Source organism: Hydractinia symbiolongicarpus, chromosome 6, assembly GCF_029227915.1.
Source record: "Hydractinia symbiolongicarpus strain clone_291-10 chromosome 6, HSymV2.1, whole genome shotgun sequence".
Lineage (NCBI taxonomy): Eukaryota > Metazoa > Cnidaria > Hydrozoa > Anthoathecata > Hydractiniidae > Hydractinia > Hydractinia symbiolongicarpus.
The window spans coordinates 31,524,233-31,547,024 of record NC_079880.1 but is presented as its reverse complement, the minus strand read 5'-3'; the positions used below and the strand labels follow the sequence as shown (position 1 = coordinate 31,547,024).

Here is a 22,792-nt window from a genome sequence, read left to right as displayed (position 1 = left end):
TTCCGAAAAATACATATCAGATTTATAAAAAGCAGAAGTGATGACTCGAAAGTTTGGAACAAATTAATGGAAGATTCTCCATTCAAGTCTGGAAATAGACTAATCTCAACATCATTACCAGATAAAACCTGTAATAAAGAGAATGAATCTAGAATTGCAAAGCCAACCTTTGAGGCACCCAAAAGTTTTTCAGTTTCTTCTATGTTACGTCTAGGAAAAGTGATATCTGATAGTTGTATCTTTTTATTAATAGTTATCTAACTAATACAGCTGCATGGGACCCTGAGTTTATATCAACTGAAGTATCACCAAAGTATCAATCTAGTTGGACAGGATCAAACTAACTGTAAGTGTTATATTTTAATTTAACAGTAGTAGCAGCTGGAACAAGATCCCCGACTCTGGATGTTACACGGTTTTTGGATGCAAAATGTCATCAAACAAAAATCCTCCCTTGTTGTCTACAAGTTCATTATACACTGATTGGAAAAAGAAAGTAAATATCTCGTCCTCATTCACCACACTCGAGAAAAAGAAGCACGGAGCAGCCGTATTATTGACATTAGATGGGTCGGCTGAAGAAGCCGTACTTGAACTTGAATTAGAAATCATTAATAGCGATGATGGACTGGAAAAGGTTTTAGAAAAGGTAGATAAACTTTATTTGAAAGACACAACATTAGAAAAGTTCGAAGCTCTGGATAAGTCTGAAACTTCCATTCAAGAACACATTCGCCAGTTTGAAAAGTTGTATTTCAAACTGCAGAGCCATGGTACCACTATATCCGAAGATCTCCTTGCTTACAAGCTCTTAAAATCAGCAAATCTCTCAAAGCAGGATGAAAAGTTGGCCAAAGGTACCGTTACAGAGCCTACATTGATCAACATGAAAATAAAGAAAGCTTATCACAAGCTTCCAATTCATTACAAGTCCATGGAATTAATGAAGTCACTTATGAAAACGTTGACAATGACGAATATTATCCAGCATACTTTGCTGGCAGACATAGTAATCAAGATTATCAACGCTATCCTCACAGACGAACACAAACCAACCAACAACTGATGAAAAGATACTCTTCTGTGGCAAGTTCCAAAAATCCACCATCACGCAGTGGGAAAATCAGTTGTTGCAGAATTTGCGAATCAATTTATCATTGGGCTGCAGATTGCCCCGATAAAAAACACCAAAACGATAATCAGCGTTCCATGCGTCCACGAAATCAACCTCTTCCTCACAGATATGTTTACTTCCAGGAGCAAGAAGATGATCCAAGCCTATATCAAGTTGAGGAACATGACACTTATTATAAGATTATATTATTTCAAAGTGATTATGACCACCCAAAACATCTTCCTGGACTGGTGGCAGAATCTTGGAATGCTGCTGTTCTTGACAGTGGTGAAAACAGTTTGTGGCCGTAGTTGGTATAACACTTTCATCGAAAGTCTTTCCGAAACTGACATTAAAAAGGTTAAAACATCTCCTGTTTCCAACGTCTATCGCTTTGGAGATGGAAATGAGGTCACATCTGCCCAGACAGCCACCATACCTGCCTTTCTTGGTCTCCGTGAAATAGGTATTTCCACTGACATTGTTGAAAAAGACATTCCACTACTCCTTTCTCGAGAAGCTATGAAAAAAGCAAACATGTCCATTGATTTCAAAGATGATACTGCGTCAGTATTTAACACTGTTGTGAACCTCAATGTGACAAAGAGTGGTCACTATATAGTTCCACTCACCAGACAAACACAACTCTTGTCCATGGTTGATTCAAAATGCAAACCAAACATTGTCTTATCTGTTCAGGAAGCAACATCAAAGCATAACCAAGCACTGAAGATACACCATCAGTTTGCGCATGCACCAGTTCACAAACTCATCAAGTTGGTAAAATCTGCTGGCGACCCCTGGGCACATGATAAAGAGCTGGAGCAAGAGCTGCATGCTGTTGCGAAAAATTGCCAAACATGTCAACAGTATGCCAGAGCTGCACTCAGACCAGTTGTTGGTTTACCATCAGTCAACAAATTTCTAGACACTGTTGCCATGGATCTGAAATTCTATCGTCAAAAGATACTGCTACATATGATCTACCATGCTACACGTCTTTCGGCCTGTATAAGAATCCCTTCCAAACGTCCTGAGCACATCATAAAAGGGTTATTCTCCAACTGGATCAGTGTTTATGGCACTACAAATAAGTTCCTATCTGATAATGGTGGTGAATTTATCAATGAATCCTTTCTGGAAATGTGTGAACAAATGAACATCAAAGTGAGAACAACTGGAGCTGAATCTCCTTGGTCCAATGGCCTTGTTGAGCGTCACAACCAAATTATATCCGCAATGCTGGACAAAGTTCTGGAAGATACCGACTGTGATTTCAATATTGCCCTATCTTGGTGTGTCAATGCCAAGAATTGGCATTGACACACCAAGATTGGGGTGATATTGAAATTATTTGAAAAATTATTGAAAGGCAATTGGAGGCAATCCACGCCTCCCTAGTGCTATGAATAATGAATTGCCAGCATTGAATGCAGATATACCAACGAGTGATATACTTCGCCAGAATTTAAATGCTCTACATGCCGCTAGAGAGGCCTTTATGCACCATGAAAGATCAGAACGACTTCGCCGTGCCCTTTCAAGCAATACTTGTACCTACAGTGATGTTGTTATTCTCACTGGAGATATTGTTTACTACAAGAGGAACAACAAAACAAAATGGAGAGGACCAGCTACAGTTTTAGGGAAAGATGGACAGCAAACATTGCTCAAACATGGTGGCTATTACATCAGAGTACACCCTTGCCGCATACGACCAGCTCGAAATTCCCCTGTGCAAAACAAAGATTCTACAATCTGTGATCAAGATGATTCAAATCATATATCATCAGAAAAAGATGCTGTCACATCTGGTTCACCAAGTACTCCAGAAAAACAGAGTCAAGCACTCGAAGACGACAGTGATTCTGATGAACAACCACATCATGTTTCCATTACTCCACCAATGATTGCACCAACACCCCCTCCTACACCACATGCAACTGCTCCAAGATCCAGAAACACGCATAGAACGCATCGCTACATGTCTTCAGCAGCGACAAACACAAGAACATTAGACACAGATTTTGAACAACAACAATCTCTTGATGTCCAACAAGCATCATCTGACAACCAGAAATGTCCTAATCTAAATTCTTTGCGTAAAAACAACACCGTGGAGTATCAACTCAAAAATGACGATACATGCAAAAAGAGAACCCTACATAGCAGATCAGGAGAATTGACAGGAAAATAGAAGTATTCATGGAATGTTAAGTCACCCGAAGGTGAATTTCAATCAGTTGATTTCAGTAGTGACGTAACAACATGGCATCATACTAACAAAAGCAACAACGATCAAGAGGTATTACAATCAGAAATCCTCATTGCCGAAGTTGACACTGACATAGAACTTGCCAAACAACGGGAGCTTCAGTCGTGGAAGTCTCAGAAAGTCTATGAAGAAGTCATAGATGAAGGTCAAAATTTTATGAATGTACGTTGGGTAATCACTCCTAAAGATATTGACAACAAATCATCAACAAAAGCCAGACTAGTTGCAAAAGGCTTTCAAGAATCCCAAGACTATCAGACAGATAGTCCCACCTGCTCAAGAGAGAGTGTTTGACTTTGTCTTTCCATCACAGCGTCAATGAAATGGTCACTCCATTCTCTAGACATAAAAACAGCCTTTCTTCAAGGATATGCCATAGAACGTACAGTATTCATAAAACCACCTAAAGAAGCCAATACTGAAAAATTATGGAAACTCATAAAGTGTGTTTATGGTCTTGCAGATGCTCCTCGCCAGTTTTACCTGCGACTCCGACAAGAATTGATCAAATTAGGTGTTACCCCTAGTCCATTTGACAATGGATTGTTCTATTGGCGTGTTGGTGATGCGTTGCATGAAATCCTTGTTTGTCATGTAGATCACATTATGTGGAGTGGCACAAAAACCTTTCGTATACAGGTTATCCAGCCATTGGGACAAGTATTGAAGTTTAGTACTGAACATCACACAGCATTTAAATATTTGGGAATTGAACTGAAACAACATAAAGACTTTTCTATAATGCTCTCTCAAAACAATTTTGCATCCTCAATTAAAAAGATCGAGCTACCACCAAAAATGGACAAACGTACACGTGTTAATGAAAATGTTAGAGGAGAACTGAGATCCATCGGTCAATTGAACTGGCTATCATGCATGTCCAAACCTGAAATCAGTTGTGAAGTCTCATACTTGTCTGGGAGAATCAACAAAGAAGCTACATTCACAGATGTCATTGATGCTAACAAAGTCATCACTTAAGTCCAAAATAATCCATCATTCATGACATTTCCCTGCCTTGATTTTAATTCAATTCACATCCAAGTCTATGCAGATGGCAGCTTCAATAGTTTACCAAATGCTGGTGGCCAGATAGTTCTTCTGTGTGATAAGTTCCAGCAATGTTGCACACTAGCGTGGAATTGTACTCGACTCAAACATGTTGTAAGGTCAGCATTGGCTGCTGAAACATTAGCAATGTGTGACGAGTGTGAATTGGCATTCTTCGTTTCTAACATGGTCAGTAATCTGTTATTAAAACATCAACAGTTTTAAGTCTATGGTAATAACCAACAGTCATTATACGAAGCACTTGGTTCAACAAAGCAACCATCAGACAAACATCTGAGACTAGAAATCTGTGCCTTGAGAGAAATGGTTGAAGAAGGTGACATTAAAGTCACATGGATAGAAGGTTCAATGCAAATCAGTGATGCACTCACCAAACGTGGAGCATCTTGGAAGCTACTGAAACAAGCTATTGAGAATGGCCAGCTTCCACACACCATTCAAGCTTGAAGGGGATGTGCTGTTGACCCTACTGTATACAGACAAACATTTTGGATTTTTGTTTGTTTTTTTATTTTTATTTTGTTCACAAAGATTTGGAGATAATTATGTTGCTGACCCCACTGTACATAGATAAACCTCCAGTTCTATAGAAAGTATTTCATTGGTTCGATCCAGAATGTTACATTTCTCCTTCGACTATGGTTTACCGATGTATATCAAGTTTATGTTGCAAGTGAATAATTGCAGATGATAAAGAAGATGACCAGCCAATGGAGTTGACACAAATAAAGAAAGAGGGGAGATTGATAGTTGTATCTTCTCATTAATAGTTATCTAACTAATACAGCTGCATTGGACGCTGAGTTTATATCAACTGAAGTATCACCAAAGTATCAATCTAGTTGGACAGGATCAAACTAACTGTAAGTGTTATATTTCAATTTTACAATATCAAAAACATTTGAAATAATCAGAAATAATTGAAGTAGCCGAATTTGATTTGGCGTCCATGGCTTGGTGTCCATGGCTTGGTGTCCATTGACTAAACAGAAGTATTTTGTTGAAAAAGAACCATTTGCTAAAGGTGGATTTCGTTCTTTTTATAAAGCAAAGCATATACAGGGAAAAACATTTGTTATCAAAACGTTTTTGCCAAAATGTAAATATGGCTGTTGTTGATCCAAAAAGCCAAGAAACTCTGTGTAAAAAGGCAGTGCAAATGCACAGTTTTGAATCACAATTAAAAAAAACCTGCTGAAAGATAATGGTATTGCTTTTGGAAAAACATTTAGTTACCAATCTGCAAAATTTGGCATAATGCTTTCTAATAAGCAGTGCGTCGTAATTAAAAATTTTATACCTGGCGAATTTTACAAGTATGTTAACAACAATTGTTTACCCTGTCACACCAACAATGATTGTGTTTTACTACAGAAAGCTGAATGCCTGGCACATTATTCATATGCAAAGTCAAATGGAGAGTTGATGTTATTGGATATTCAAGTTCTATGCTCTATGATCCAGAAATTGCCACTGAAAGCCCATGAGACGAAAGTGGTTTAAAATTTTGTATGGGTAATCTTTCCATGTTTGCTATCTCGAATTTCAAAAAAAATCATGAATGTAATCATTACTGTGAGCTTGCTGGTTTGGATAAAATAGTTAAGTCAACATGAGAAACTGTTTATTTCCATATATCTAAACAAACATGTTGAAACTGCATCGCCAGATATGTCATGCATTAAAAGAACATTTAATTGGACTTTTAAAGAATGAGCAATGTGCTGATGAAGAGTTTTTTCAAGTATTAGAAATATTATGTGATAGTTATAAGTTTTGCCAGTTGTAAATCATGCTTCAGACCAATAGCCGATTTTCCTGTTCTAAGTAATTTAAATAATAGTATGGATCTTGATAAAGACAATGACTGATAGAACATAAAAACAGCTTTTGTCTGGGCAGTATCAGCAAAGAACACACTTCACAAGAAGGTCTTCACCAAATCAACTTGTTTTGGGAGCAAATGTAAACCTACCATCTGTTACACTGGTTTGCGACCAGCTTCAGACCTGTTTCTTCTAGTGACATAATTAGAAAGAGTCTGAATGTATTACACAGTGCCCATCAAAATTTTATAATAGCTGAGTGAAAGAATAAGACTTACATGGGGCACAATGTCAGAATATAGTGAATTTCATTATATTTATAAAAATAGTGATAAAACATTTTACCAAAGGAAAAACACAAAAAGTTATAAAAGTCTGGAAAAGAAAAAAACGTTATGCATGAAGAAGAAGAAATCGTGAACAATAATCAGTGATAAGAATAGTGAGTATCAGAATCACTATTCTGATGCTTTAGATGAATTATACAGCTGATAGATGATGAGGGATCATGAGAGAGATATTAAGGATTTTGATGAGAGATGGGGTGGTCGTTGAATATAATGCTCTTCCTAAAGAATTTGCTGAAGAAAGGAAAGATCTGGATGCTTATGCATTGTCTATATGGCTTGAGTGGTATAATAGAGTTGAAAAAGTACTACTTGACCTTGAAGAGAAGAGTTTTTATAATAATGCATCATTTCTATGGTATGATGACAATGGACGGCTATGTGGTATTCTGGTAACTCATGTTTATAGCTTCATATTCTGCAGAACAAAGAAATACAAAGAATTTGTTATTCAAAATATGTTCAAGATCTTTAAAATTAGTAAGTTGGTGAGTGGTTATTTCAAGTATTGAATTAAATGTTGTTTAAAGAGACGCTAAAGCTTACGTTAATAAAGACAAATATGTGGACATTGAGCTGCCACACGAAAGACTGTAAGACAAAGACGACCAATTGACTGAGTTTAAAAAGAAATCATTGTGTTCATTAAATGGTCAATTACTGTGGGTTACATCACAAAGAAGACTTGGTTGTTCTTTTGATAGCTGTTGTGTAAGTAATTATTGAAAAAGTCTAAGTGTTAGAAATATGGTAGAAGCATGAAAGAAGGGTGATGTTTTCAGTGGTGAAAAATGACAATGAAGCAGGAAGATCTTGACCATAAGGAATGGTTAGGTGCATGTGTAACACCAGCTTGAAAGACAGAAAGAGTTCATATGAGCTAAAAAGCAGGCTTAATATTCGTAGCATGGAGATATTATCCAGATAAGAAGATTGAGTTGGTTAGGACACTTGGAAAGAATGGAGAAGGATAATTGAATAAGAAAGTGTCGAGACTTAACATTCCTCTGGCAAAGCCATGAGGTAGACAGAGAAAGACTTAGTATGCATTAACAAAAAAAGACTTGATGAAGAGGAATTCGAGTTTAGAACTAATTTAGAACACGATCTAGATCAGATTGAAAGAGGGTCATTAATATACCCTCTCCAACCCATGCTAGCATGGAAAACGGACATAAGATGATGATGATGATTAGAAGAAAAGAGCATGTGATACACATCATGTCACAATCGAAATATTCTTCAGTAAAATACAACTGGTGAAGAAATCAGACTAATTTTCTTTTTTTCAGCAGTTTCGTCATACTTTTTTAAAATGCTATCTATGAAACAATAGGTCACAATCTCCATCTGTTTTGGTTGTTGTTGCAATCTACTGTGGTGCAATAAACCATGTATAAACAGTATACTATAATTTTAAAGCAAGAACAAATCCGTATTAATATATTTTCAACAGCTAAAGTTTTGCACATTATGCCTTGGCTGACAGTTGTTGAATTTCGCCAGTTACGTCACATTAAATTCCTAATGGCCATGACTGCAAATTACATTTTAAAATATGAGAACGTGCTAACTGCATCTTTTGATATTTGCAGCAACACAATAATTAAAATAAAAGAACAAACTATTTTAGCTAATTAGATTTTGCTGAATCCAATTCTTTTATTTAATAATCCACTTTAAGTCTTTCGTGCACACACCCATTACACCCCTGTTAGTGGGCAAATTTCAAGTTTTACACCCCAACAATAACAGCAATAGAAAAGCAATAACAAAGAGAAAATCCTCTTTTGATCATTCAGACAAAGTAAAAGAGGTTTGAAAGGACTGAACTGGGCTACATTAGGGTCTTTTGACCACCCTCCTCTTGGGTCACTCTGTGCCAACTTAACAAACAGTCCCCTGTCAACTTTCTCAGATTTTGCAGAAACTTTAGTTATAATACTAGCTAAGACGTGATAATCCAGAACATTTCAGCTTATTTTGTTCCAAAGATTTCGTATTCAAATATAACCCTACCAACAACAAATTCTGAACTTAGGATCAAAAATTAAAATAGTGCATACTTCAGGATGTTATATCTGAAAAACTACTCTAAAAGAATCTCTAAAAATGAAAAGTACTCCGCTGGACAGCTCCAATAAAAAATTTATGTCATTCTTTAAAGCTACGATAAGTATCATGGGCAAAAATGATGGAAGTTTTTTTAACTAACTTCATACCCCATTTCCTTTCCAAAAATAACAAAATAAATATGTGCAAAACATCTTGACACTTAACTTGGCCTCTAATAATGTATAAAAATCAGTAACAATGTCACAACTACCATATTGTTAATGCTGTTAATGCTACATTGCAGAAACCAGGACATTTAACATTGTGGATCCAGAATCATGCAATACACACATGATCCACGCTGCTTTCACGTTAGTGCCTCCCACCTGGAAAATTTTGTTGAGTTGGTGGTTCTTGCCAACTTTATAAAATAACTTAAAAATTGCCTTTGCATTTTTGCCAAGGATTGTAGATGTAAATTTCTTCCAAACGCAATATTTTTGTCATCCCTAGCATTGTTCTTTGATTTATGCTATAAGTACATTAGAATTCCACCTCAATTTCATAGGGCATAATGAACCAAAATAGTTTACCTCTGAAACTGCCATATATTTGCTGAAAAAGAGTGGGTTTTCTGAAATAACATTTTTTTACTTTGAATCTCATATTTTAATTTTTGATAAATTAGAAGGCCTGGTTTTGAATATCTGAAAAGTTTTCATAGTATTTAACGCAAAAAAAATTGGCACCAATGGCATCAGTTGTACAACTGTGTTGTTTTTAGTTGAGTTTAAACAATAGTCAACAATGGGAAATTAAATGACATTGTGCACCATTGTCAAATATATACCAAGCCTTAAACCTTGATAAAATCATTTTTATGTGTTTTGACTTGTTTAGTGACATAATAATTATGGCATATGGCTCAATGAGAGAGATAAAGCTGTGCTTACTTGGAGACGCTGGTGTTGGCAAGTCATGTTTAGTATTACGTTTTGTTAGTGATAGGTTTGATTTGCATACCACTGCAACAATTGGTGCATCGTTTATGTCAAAAACGTTTAATGTTGGTGACAAAGCATTTAAGTATCAAATATGGGACACAGCAGGTCAAGAAAAATATAAAGCTCTGGCACCAATGTATTACAGAGGAGCAGCTGCTGCTATAGTTGTTTATGATTTAACAAATGAAACTACTTTTCAGAGTGTAAAATTATGGGTCAAGGAATTAAAACAGATTGGTCCTCCAAATATTGTTATTGCTATAGCTGGAAATAAAAGTGATTTAAAAGATCAAAGAGAAGTGAGTTTAGAAACTGGTGTGGAATATGCTGAAAGTATCAATGCTGTTTTTGCAGAAGTGTCTGCTTTGACATCTGATAATGTAAACTATTTGTTTGAAGATATAAGTCGGCGACTACCTCCAGAAAAGCCAAGTTATTCACCTGGTGGTTTAAAACCCTTAGTTAAACCTTCTCCAAGGACAAATTATAAATGCTGTTAGAGTTTTTCTTGTAATGTTTGTTGCATTAGCACCTTAGTTTTTATTAAGTATATTTTCACTTTTGATTTGCTGTTTTTAATGTAAAATTAGTAACTTTGGGTACGTAATTTTCATAATGAAGACATGTTTTACACATTAACAACATTTGTAAATTTTAGATTTTCAGGCAAGGCAATAAAATTATTGCTTTTGAAATGTTTCACAGGCCATTCATTCATGACAATTAAATAAATTTCCACTTGTATTCGTCCTCCATTCCAACTGTTGAGCAAGTGCTTTTGGCTTGTTTCAAGTGATGCAAGCCCAAAAACCTATACACCTTCAAGAACATGACACCACAGCTGATGCTGATGATGATTATGGGCAAGAGGAAGCTGAGTTTGATAATGATGTATCCTTGCAAAACCAAGAACTGTTTCAGAAAATGTATTTCTTTAGAAACGTGTTGGCAAGATTAAGTCACACTAATAAATCTCCTCGGTAGAAATGAAAAAGGCATAGAAATAAAACAGGCATATAATTAAAAAGAGGTGGAAATAAAAAGGGGTAGAATTAAAAAGGGGTAGAAATGAAGAGAGGTTTATGAGGAATTTTTTCTGGTGACATTTTAATGTTTAATGGTCTGATTAAAGTACTTCATCGTAATAACACAACAAACTTTGATGTCCTTCCCTGTAATAATCATCTTTTGTTACAAAAGCTTTATATATATGATATTTTTCTATATTATATAAATTATTTTTTATGCAGTGTGTAAAAGACGCTAGATGGAAAATCATGCTTATTTTTCCATTTTTTTTTATTAAGTATTTTTTTTTAACTTTAAATGACATTCTTTAATGATATTTTTTATATAAATCTTTGTAAAGTTTCATTTAAATTGTTGTATAAACGTTTTTCCAGTTTCAAGCAACTACTAAATTCATAGTATATCTTAAGTATTGATATATGAATTTCAAAATTCAGCAGTCTTGTCTACATAGCAAAAAGCTCTTGAAAAACGGTAGAAATCGAGAGAAAAAAAACATCAAATTCTCTTTCACGAAATTCTCAAAATTTAATTCTCACACAATATTAGGAATTATTTTCCAAAAAATAATTGTAATTTTTGATTTTTTTTGCATAACAGTTTTTTCTAAATTCAAAGTAATTATTCTGTAACGAATTTAAATTTTTAAGATAATTTGTCTTCTGCATTTAAAATATGGACTTTTTACTTTTATATTTTTTGTGATATTTATTTTGCAGCTCGTGTATATTTCCTTAAAGTTCCCTTTTAAATTTTTACAAAGTTTTTCCTTTTTTTTCAATTAATAGTGTGTTTTATTTGTTTTGACCAGATGAATGTTTGTGCTCAAAAGAAAAAGAAAAACGAGTTTTGTCCTACATATTCCAAAAAGATTTGATTTCTTATTTTCAACCCTTTTTCTTTGTAGAAATTTTAAATGAACTTATTGATGTTTAAAGCCAGGCCGAATCCCACTATCAATTTTCCTGGATAGTTTATAACTTCGCAATTTTATTGCTTTTGTAGCTGTATAACTATAGCTACAGATTATTTTTCATGTTCATTTTTTAGGTTTAGTGAATTTGAACATAACTTTAAATTTATATATTTGACGTGGCACTCATCCCAAGACAACCTTCTTTTGCAGTATCACGAGTTGTTTGTAGGATAGTGCAGGTTTAAACCATGAATCTTTGAATTTAATTTGATGTCATGCAAAACTATTTTGTGAACAGTTTATTAAAAATCAAGAAGACAATGGAATTCTTTTCTCCACAAAAAGAAATCTGCACCTGTTAATCATTAAAACATGCTCAATGAGAATTTATTTTGCATCAGGAAAGCTGGTCGAAATTACTTTTTAAAGCATGTACAATTAACAACATCCTGTTTTACACTGGGAAGAAAATCATTTTTCTTTCGAACCATCCTCTCTTTAAAAAATAAAATTATACAAACTCATAAAAAATATAAAAATTATGGAATTTATATGGCTTTAGAAATAAAATATATTTACCTGGCTGGTGTAGCAGAAACCCTAACAAATTTTTTTAATTTTGACATCAGAAAAAGATCGTGATTCTTAACTTGGCTTATCTGCACCCTGTTTTCCACTGCATGTGGGCTAAGTGCTGGTCTTGACAGTGTTATTGCAACATGCATTAGTGAACTCACATTTTCAAGTTTTAATGTAATTTTTGTGTGATTTGAATTGTTTAGTAACATTGATATTATGTGTAAAGTGTAAAGATGGCATATAGGTCATTGAGAGAGATCAAGTTGTGTTTAGTTGGAGATGGTGGTGTCGGCAAGTCTTGTTTAGTATTACGTTTTGTTAGTGATCAGTTTGATTTGCATACCACTGCAACAATTGGTGCATCGTTTATGTCAAAAACGTTTAATGTTGGTGACAAAGCATTTAAGTATCAAATATGGGACACAGCAGGTCAAGAAAAATATAAAGCTCTGGCACCAATGTATTACAGAGGAGCAGCTGCTGCTATAGTTGTTTATGATTTAACAAAGAAAAGTACATTTGAGAAGGCAAAATTGTGGGTCAAAGAGTTGAAATTATATGGTCCTTCAAATATTGTTATTTCTATAGCTGGAAATAAAAGTGATTTAAAAGATCAAAGAGAAGTGAGTTTAGAAACTGGTTTGGAATATGCTGAAAGTATCGATGCTGCTTTTGCAGAAGTGTCTGCTTTGACATCTGATAATGTAAATTATTTGTTTGAAGATATAAGTCGGCGACTACCTGCAGAAAATCAAGGTTTTTCTTCTGGTGGTTTAAAACCATTAGTTAAAATTCCTCCTAAAAAGCATTCTAAATGTTGTTGAAGTTTATCTACATTAATATTTTGTATGTTTACCATCACATTTTCGTTATTTTTACCATCTCTAATATGTGAGGCCATATTGAAAGATATTAAATGAGCATATATATAAACAAATGCAGCGGCAATTTATGACAGCAATAACTGTAAGGAAATTTCTTTTACAGAAGCAAAAAGAAACAAATTGAGATGGAATGCAAAAGTTGCTAATTTTTAAAATTGTGATAAACTTAGCTTTTAAAGGAAGTAATTTTCCTGAAGTTTCCTTTTATAAAATTAGTCACTAATTTTTAAAGGTTAAAGATAATATGCGATTATATAAGGGCAAAGCAAAAATTACCCAGCTGTTTTTTTCCGGTAAATATCTAATAATTTTACCCACAATAACAATAATTCCCCTAAAAAAAGCAAAATGGTAGAAACAGGTGAGGGAACCACCAGGCTGGCTAGCTGAAATGAAAGCCTCTGTCTGTATAATCTTTTATTCACTTATAAGTAAGATGTATTATTTAGCGTAACCTACACGAACAGATAAGTTTTTATAGTAACTTTTAAAAGATGCTAAACATGTGTAAAAAGCTGGTTAGCTACCTAAAAAAATTTAGTTTGAAACTTTTGAGTTGGAATTCGTTTATCATCAACATATTACGTAAAATAATGTAACGAATGCCTGTTTTCCGTGTGCGTGCTTATTATAAAAAGCTATGTAATTAATTTTATTCTCACTGTTTTATCTTGTGTTCGGGCTCCTCGCTGCTGAGAGCTTTTTCGCTTATGTCATTGCATATTATCTTTAACCATAATAAAAAAATAATTAGTGATTCAGGGAAAGTCCTAGAAGTTGTATTTATGAAATTAAGAAAGGATAAAAATATAAAAACAGAGAGAATATTTATAAAATTTGCAGAATTTTAAATACCTAACTTGGAAAAAAATTTTGGCAGATACCTTTTTGCATTTATATTTTGTTTTTTGTCAATTGTTTTTTTTGTCAAATTCATTTTTTGATTTGGTTAATTATATCTTTGTTTGTTTGTTTGTCAAGTTAAATACCAACAAACAATCCAAATTTATAATAGTTAAATTAGGTGTATATTTTTATAGATGTAATTTCTTTTATGGATATTATTATTTTTGTACAAAATATATTATTAGCAAAATTAGCAAAAAACGCATACGTATTTTTTCAATATTAGGCATTTTTATAAATTTTATTAGTTATTGTTTTTTAATGTTTGCTGTATTCTTATGATTTTTAAGTCAGATTTTTGTAAAATTGTTAAAATAATATTTCAGCGAAATGTGGATCAGGCAAGAAATTAGTTTTTGTAACGCTTTTCCATTGCCGACTTATATAAAATTGTTGCCAATCTATTACTTCTCTGTCATCATGGAAACATAATGCCATATTTTCCTAGTAGTGGTGGTCTTTATCCAACAATTTTGCTTTCTTTTAAACAATTAAAATTATAATTATTTTAGTATGAAATTCTATTCCTGGCATTCAGTCGTTTTCTTTTGTTGATGTAAAAATGAGTAAACGAAAAGCTCCAGCAGAAAATGTCAACTCAGAGTTCTGTGGGTTTTTACATGGTATGTTTTACTATGAAACTATGTGCCATAGAAACATGGGTAATCGATTAATTAATTTAAATTGCATCCGTTTATATTTACACCTTTACTCAAACATTTTAATAAGGATTTTTTAAGGTGCCCCCACTATGCAAGAAATCATATTAAAAAATAGAAGAATTTTATTTTTATTCCATTTCAAGTTGTATTGTTAGGCATATTCTTTGGAGGAGAAAAAGCTTTAGATTCTAAATCTAAGACTTCGTAACTGGTTGAGTTTATCTTTCTGTTTGTACTTCGTAATTTTCTTTATTCTACTACATATAAAAACATTCTTTTTTATAGAATTAGCCGAGTATGAGAAAAATGTTTCTCGCAACATGTTTAAATATAAAGCGTATCGGTAGGTGTTTGTATTCTTTCAATGTACATACGTCCCTACCTTAAGTTTATAATGTTTTCCTAAATGATCCTAAAAAATGATACTTTCGAAACTTGGGTCATGAGGCTGGGAGCATGCTTTTGACATAGGTTTCATTTTGTTTTATTTTGAGTCATTATATCTATAACAGCTGTTATTATAAAAAAACATTGCAGAGCAGTATATTTTATTTTTACGACCATTTATCAAATTGTCTAAATGTTACATTTTTATTCAGGAAAGCTTCATCAGTATTAGCAGCACACCCAGTCAAAATAACAAGTGGTAAAGAAGCAAAAAAACTTGTGTGTATGATTTTTTTGTTTAATTTTTTAAAAATTCCTTATTACCATGAGTATTGACAACTTTTACCAGTTCTTTCTTTTCTACTATTTTGTGTAAAAATTTAGAATGTTTATGACTAGTTGGCTCGCCCACGGAGTTTGGATAAATTTAGTTTAAAATTTGCACAAATTTCACAGATAATAGGGCTTACAAAAAAGCTAATTTAGCAGAACAATTATGTGATTTAAAAGAAAACGATTTCATTGCTTTTTATTTAAACAAGTCTGCGTTTATGAAGGCGTTACAATAGAGAAGCTACTTTTTTAAGTTTTCACCATTTCTCACTTCATGCTGTTTTATTGACCTTTGCAGATTTGATTAATACTAACATTCCATAAAATCCATTAATTTTTTCTTCTACTTGTCAGTAAAATAGTGATGATTTGACAAGTTTTTTTTTAGCCTGGAATTGGTGCTGCAATTGAGAAAAAAATAGATGAGTTTATAAGGACTGGGAAATTAGAAAAGCTAGAAAAGGTATAAATAAGCCAGTTAACAGATGTGCACACCCATAAATACCAGATAGATTTTCCATGCACATTTTGTGATGCCGGTGTACATAACACTATGTATATGCCTAAGAATAGAGAGTGCCTTGAAACCATTTTTTCTATTGCTATGCGAGATCGTGTTCACTTAATACCAGATAGGACAAAAAATGATTTCTTTATACATGTAATCCAAAACAAAACTGTACTTTCCAACACTAGATTAAAGCTGACGATTCGAATGCTACTATCACGTTCTTGACAAGAGTTTCTGGGATTGGGTAAGGTCAGAACATACTATATTCTTTAAATTACGTAAAATTCATAAATGTAATTGACTTTCCATAAATTTTTAGACCAGTGGCTGCAAAAAAATTTGCAGATGATGGAATTAAAACATTGGCAGGTTATCATTTGTAGCTTAATATAGGCTTGGAAAATTGTTTGCCAGACTTATCTTGTTTTTTTTATCTTATAGATCTTAAAAAAATTTCAAATCAGCTCACTCATCATCAACAAATCGGAGTAAAGTAAGATCTTGTACCAATTACCAAAAATGCTATCTCAACTGCTTCATATTATAATGTTATATCAGTCGGATGAACTTTGATTGAGTGGGAAAAGGAGTTGAACTGTGATTTAAAACTAAATCAATGAGTTAAAATCTAAAATTTAACACCTTCACTTTTTATTTTTGTTGATGAAAAACTTAAGGTCTCATAAATTCGTTAGCAGAACATCAAACGTTTTTCAAAATTATGTACAAATTTAATTTTTATTCTCAAAATAATGATTCATAAATCTTTCTGGCATATAGATTTTGTAAATTTAAATACAATAGGGGTGAGAGCTTAGGCGTGTTTGCGTTTTTTTGGTAAGAAATGTTACCTCTAAGTGCTAAATAACTACCCCCTGTAAGTGCTCAGGGTGTTTATTGTCCTTTTCTACCTTTGCAATCATATTAAAAAAAAGGAAAGAAAAAGAATTTCTAAATATCCAATATTTTTACAATGTTTTTAGATATTTTTCTGACTTCGAAGAAAGAATCCCAAGGACTGAAATAATAAAACACGAGGTTAGATGGTTTTTTTTCTTATAAACAATTCTTTAGGATTTTTTCAAGGGAGGGATGCAGTAGCATCACAAACCTCAAACCTCACACTACTGAGGGGCTAATCACACGAGCCTGGTTAGCGGGGTTGGCTCGGTTAGGCAGGCTGTAATCAGCATGGTATCATATGGAATTTTCTCAGATCAGGCTAAAAAGTGTTTTTATTTCAATTTTCCCGCTTATAAAATGACAGAAGGGAAAGAAAACGTATCCGCAGCTCTTAAAATTGCAGCTATATCCTCTGTACAGACTGCATGTCAACAGATTCAAAGCTTGCTACCTTTATGACGAGGGCAGCATATAGAATTCCCAACAGCGTTAGATGTAATTTTTTCTCTCAAAAAGAAAATGGTCACAACACGCAAAAGTCTGTTAAATCAACGAAAAATGGAAAGAAAAAAAGGAGCACACTATATGCAGATCGAACAGAGCGATGGTGAAAAAATATCAAATCAGGATCGAACATGCCAGAAACTTAGGAAAAAGAACTTTTGTTTATACCGAAGCGAGTTAGATCCGTTGTTTGAAGAAATTTGCAGTTATTTCAGTAACAATGAAGAAGTTACCTACAATATCATGCTTAGCACAGCTAGAAATCCGGAAAAAAGGTATTTTTGGTAGGCTGAAATCCCCGTGGTATATATTGACACAAAAATGGATCTAACTTTGGAAAATATCCCAGTTGTTGTTTAAGCATGTGTGAGTAGCATAATTTGTATGTTAATGAAAACCAATGCAAGAAAAATGAAAGAGCCTACAAACCTTTTCCAGTTCCTATATTTTTATGCAACTCCGATGATGAGAACGTAACACACAGAATTATCACTAATCAGTTTGCAAGTTTTGTTTAAAGATATGTACATAACAATTTCATTATTTACATTTGTTATGATCACGGGACAAGTTTAATTTAAAAATTAAAAACAAGATATTAATAACAAAATAGGAAGATATGTGTTATCTTTATAATAATACGGAAATTGGCCCGTCTGTCTGTCTGTAACAGGCAAAGGGGATGTGTTTATTTTTCTTTAATCTAGCCGAAATTTTCTTTAAAGTCGCCGACAATAGTATGTCCATTTTGCCAGCGGGTTTACTTTCTTTACATCACGTGATCAAAATGATGCAAATGATTTGCTGAATTAATTTTAACGGCTGACTACGGAACAGGGTTGGTTACCCTCGACACAAAACCAACAACAAAAGAACGGTCCCTTCGTCTTGAAAAAAGTGCAAAAATTGAAAAGGTAAAGTGGTTCAAAAAAGCATACATGAAGTGAAAAGTGGAGCTAGAAGTAGTAAAGTAAAGTTGGAGATAGAAAATGAATGCTAGAGTTTCAAGTGGATTGGAATTTAGAAAAAGTAAAGAACCGCGTTAGCTGGCATATATTTGTTTACATTTTTCGGATAATTAATATGTCCCCTGGTGCGTAACTAATGTATTTAACCTAAAATTGAAAATGCTACTCTAAGCTGTTAGCTTGATACCAAAAAAATTTGCTAGCGGAAGAGGAAATTTTGGTTTGTTAAACTCTGAAATGTCATAATTTTAACTATATTTAACTGGGTGTCCTAGCTACTGTAGCTAATGTTTTTTAACAATAATTATAATGTAACAAGCCACAAAATCTTTCAAGGAATTTTTGAACTTTTAGGATAGTGTAGACATTTTTATGCCCAACATAGAGTATCATTTTTCTTACGTTTTCAGGAAGCCACATGCACTATGAAAAGAGGAAGGTTTTTGTAAAATTTAATGTGTGTGCGTTAATTGGTTTTATTTTTACTGTTTTGTTTTGACATCCAGTTTAACTTTTGTGAGCCAGCCAGCCAGTAAGTTACCAGGTTATTTTTACAAGTGTTATTGATATTTTTACAAGTGTTGTTGATATTTTTACAAGTGTTGTTGATATTTTTAAAAAGGTTGTTGATATTTTTAGGGGGAATTTATTTTTGGTTAAAAATTTTAAAGAGAGGATCGTGTTTTTGTCCGTTTATATTATTCGTGTTGCAAACTTCTGTTTTTATAAATTTTGTGCAAACTTTTGTGGAAATAGATCACATGCAATGTACCGAAAGAACAAATTTTTGTAGAATTGGTCTTCACTGTAAGCTGTTGTGTAAGCTATTATCTTTTTATATTTCGTATTATAAACTTTTGTTGAGGAGACTCACTATATGTGATGTCATTTTTGCTGGAATAAAATTCCACAGTTTCACGTTTTTGTTTGTTATAAGAATTTTAAAAAATTTTGTGGGAATAAATGTTTGTTGATGATAAAAAAATTGCTAAATGTTTTGACTGAAACTGTTTTTGTTTTTTACATCTAATGAGTGAGCACTGTATGCACTGAAATGACTGATTTTTCTATAATTTGATGTGTTTCATAACCTTTTTTGTGGAAAACTTATCGGTAAAGGCAATGTGCAACATGCTGAATGATTTTTGTTGATTTGGATGTGCTCCCCAAAAACCGGACCGTATACAATGTTTCCAAAAAAATGATATTTGTTTATTTGAAATTTTCTCCTTCCTTATTGCTTTTTTGACATTTCGGTTTAAAATGGTTGGTGAAGGGCAATACGGATCATCATTCCAAAAAAATGAGTTTGTGTTGTTAGCAAATTAATTTTTGGAGGTGGGAGAGGATCGTATGCAATCGAATAAATGATTTGTTTAGATTTAAATTTATTTTTAGATTTAATCGTTTTCCAAACTATGGTTTTTTTGTATATATAACCATTTGTAAAAGCTTTTAGGGAAAGGACAATGTTTAAAACTTAATTTAATTGAATAGTGCTTGCTCTTGCAAGCCTTTCTCTTTTGACAATTCGGATTAAAATATTGCAGGTTTTCAACGCAATCGTTTAACTAAATTTAAATTTTGAGATGTGTTATTTCTAACTTTACTATTATTGTCGGTGTTGTATTTGTTAGTGTTGTTGTAGTCGGTGTTCTGACTGTTGATGTTGAAACTTTCTATCAACTAGATTTTACACTTTGCAAGGTATTGTTTTTGCATTTTGTGTAGGGCTTTCTTGGGAGTATTTCATGCGATTTCACATTTGACATTCTGTGTAAGATTTTAAGAACTTTTTTGAAAACGGTCTTTTTTGCATTTCCAGGTTAATTTTTTTGGTAAAGGACAGTATTCAATATAATGAAATATTTGCTGATGTCATCAAAATTTAAATGACAGATCTTTTCTATTGCTCTTTGCCTAAGTGGATTTTTCCACGGGCTTTATTGACTAGTATAGTGATAATAAAATATGAAGAGTATGGTTCAATTTCGTGTTATTGAGAGATTTGTTGAATTATTGAGAGAAAAACGTTAGAGATAACTTTAACATGAAGAATTTAAATATATACTTAATTTGTAACATTTCGAAAATATTAACCAATATTACGAATTTTCTCCGCACCAAAATTTCTTCTCTTAAAAGGGTAGTAAACATTAAAATCTGAAAATCCGTAAAAGTTTTTTCTTATAAGCAACTCATGAAAAACCAACTAGATATACTTGATTTTAAGAGATTAATACAGAATTACAGTATCTATTTGCAAGTTCACTAGCAGTATCGGAACTACGGAGCAACTTCTATCTTTAACTACATAAAAGTTACAAAAAAGCATGTATCATAAGAATTATAATATAAAAAGTATCGATTTTTATGGTCAAGATTATAAATTGCTTTTAAAAAATATTTGTATATATATTTGTATATAGTAACAAAACAATATACATATTGTGCAAAATTGACAAAAACATGAACCTTTCCTTTTTTTGTGTTCTCACTTGAAAGTTCATCTTACTTGTTCCTTGTTGACTGAAGTTATCCCCATTGGGTGTTTGCCCATGTAAACTATTTACATACTCCGATAATAACCCTGGTGGATTGGTGGTGTCAACTGATGATGTATATTTTGATAAAACATGTTTTGATTTGTAGAAGCTTGAAAAGACATAACTTCTGCTAATTTTTCAAAACGATCTACTAATTCTCTCAGCCATCTTAACCTTTTTACTGAAGATGAAAAAATTTTAGTGGATTCTTTCATCGCAACCGCCATTTCCCTGCGAAGCATCGCATCTTCTTTTGATTTATCAATCAAAATATTATTAAGCTGAGCAGCGCAGATAAGCCACGTTTAAGATGTTTACGTTTATTATCTACTAGGGCTGAAATGGAAAACTTTCGTTTTTGTTTTATCTGATTGGTTACTACTGCTGACATGTTTTGAGATGGGAGAAATTACATCCTCCTCAGTGGCCGTAGAACCCCCTTTCTCATTGTCAGCTATTCCTGGTAGTGTGTTGTTGTTGTTGAAATCAAATCGATTGTTACTGTATTCTCAGTATCTACACCGTTTGGTAACGGTTCCACATTGCCCCAGATATTTTTCAGAGAATCAAAATGGGTAAATACAATTTTCCCACTGCAAGATCTTGGACCAGTGATAATTGCTTTCGAAAGATTTCTTATATCTTTTCTTGCACTCTACTCTTTCCCTTACTGATTCTCAAGTTGTGAAGTTTCATTTCCTTTTTTATTTGTAGTACTTTTTTCATGGGACAATGTTTCTATGTAGTTGTTGCTGTCAACAGCACCATATAACTCCACAATGCCACCCTCGTATATAGCAGCCAGCCGGAGTATAGAAGAGGTTTGTCCCTATCGAAGTCGAGGCCATTGAAACGGCTTTGTCTTCTTTTCGCCCATTTTGTTTATCCTGTACAGACATCGCACACGCGCACTACAATACTATTGATCCCGGTTCGCCTTGTCGGAACTGTCATATAGAAAATTTTCAGTCCGTTTTGCCGGTATCCTGCTTTTACAAAGCGACATCCCGGTTAGCTGCGCCAGCTCCGTTCTCATGTGATAGCAAGTTGTGTTTTGTGAGAATTTGTTAAGGAAGGTGAGATCTGGACAAACTGAGTCTGCCTGCTTTGCCGGGCTGATTTTTCTCATGTGATAGCCCCTAAATGTAGATCTGATATTATTGTGGAGATTCTAAACGTGATAAGATGTTAATTAATGCAGCACAAATAGAAGCACTTCTGCTTTCCCCTACACATCTACAGAATATCTTCCTGAAAAAGCCTGGATAATTTCACACTTCATGTAGTTGATTAGAACATTATTGAATCACTTTTTCTGTTTTTAATGACGCCAGCGTAACACTAAAACAAAATTACTGGTATTTGATAATAAGTTTAGTAAACAAGGTATTTACTGTTTAGGAGTTTATTCTGAAAGAAATTGCTGCATGCGACAGAAATTTTACTACATTACAGGCCCGGTCGGGAAAATTTACCCCCGCTAGCGCTAAATCGCTCACATAAATTAATCTGCGTGAGCGATCCACGTGCGATCACAAAAGCTCGTACAAATTAGTTTGCGTGAGTGGTCAATGAAACAAAAAGTACGACATGCACATGCTTGATCTGTTAAATAATCTTATTTAATCATTGGTTAGATCATCTTCTTCCAACTTCTGCTCTTGTTTCTTTTTTGTAGGTGCTGCATCCAGTGGTGATATCGATGATCTTGTGACATACCCGTCTTACACCTCCCAGAGCAAACAATCGGAAAAAAAGGTAATATACAACTATACTGTTGAATTTCAAATTTTGGTTTATTGAAGTAGCAATTCATGAAATATAATGTTGCTAGTTATTGGATTTAATTTGATGTGATTGATGAAAAAACGGTTTCAAAAGAAAAGTTGTGAATGTTAGCAGGCATTTACGTTAAAAGTTAGTTACATCTTGTTCGTTTGTTCGGATTGCGTCTTGTATTGTGTTTTTTACA

The 22,792-nt window shown here is 33.4% G+C and overlaps 2 protein-coding genes and 1 pseudogene across 3 annotated transcripts; all 3 read left to right on the top strand.

Moving 5' to 3' along the window:
• Nucleotides 1–18: 18 nt before the first annotated feature.
• On the top strand, nt 19–11,849 carry LOC130648317 (ras-related protein Rab-22A-like). 2 transcript variants are annotated; one of them, XM_057454363.1, is made up of 2 exons: nt 19–346; nt 9,589–11,849. In XM_057454363.1, exon 2 carries the CDS (start codon nt 9,602–9,604, stop codon nt 10,190–10,192), a length of 591 nt encoding a protein of 196 aa, XP_057310346.1. In that variant the 5' UTR covers nt 19–346; nt 9,589–9,601; the 3' UTR covers nt 10,193–11,849. The 2 variants fall into 2 exon arrangements, with proteins under 2 accessions (XP_057310346.1, XP_057310345.1); XM_057454362.1 differs by lacking the exon at nt 19–346 and adding an exon at nt 4,688–5,323.
• A 148-nt stretch (nt 11,850–11,997) lies between these two features.
• Nucleotides 11,998–14,414, top strand: LOC130648318 (ras-related protein Rab-22A-like). The gene has a single exon (XM_057454364.1). The coding sequence runs from the start codon at nt 12,450–12,452 to the stop codon at nt 13,038–13,040; it is 591 nt and encodes a 196-aa protein (XP_057310347.1). The 5' UTR covers nt 11,998–12,449; the 3' UTR covers nt 13,041–14,414.
• The window catches only part of LOC130648272 (uncharacterized), a 28,499-nt pseudogene continuing 18,414 nt past the window's right edge, over nt 12,708–22,792 (top strand).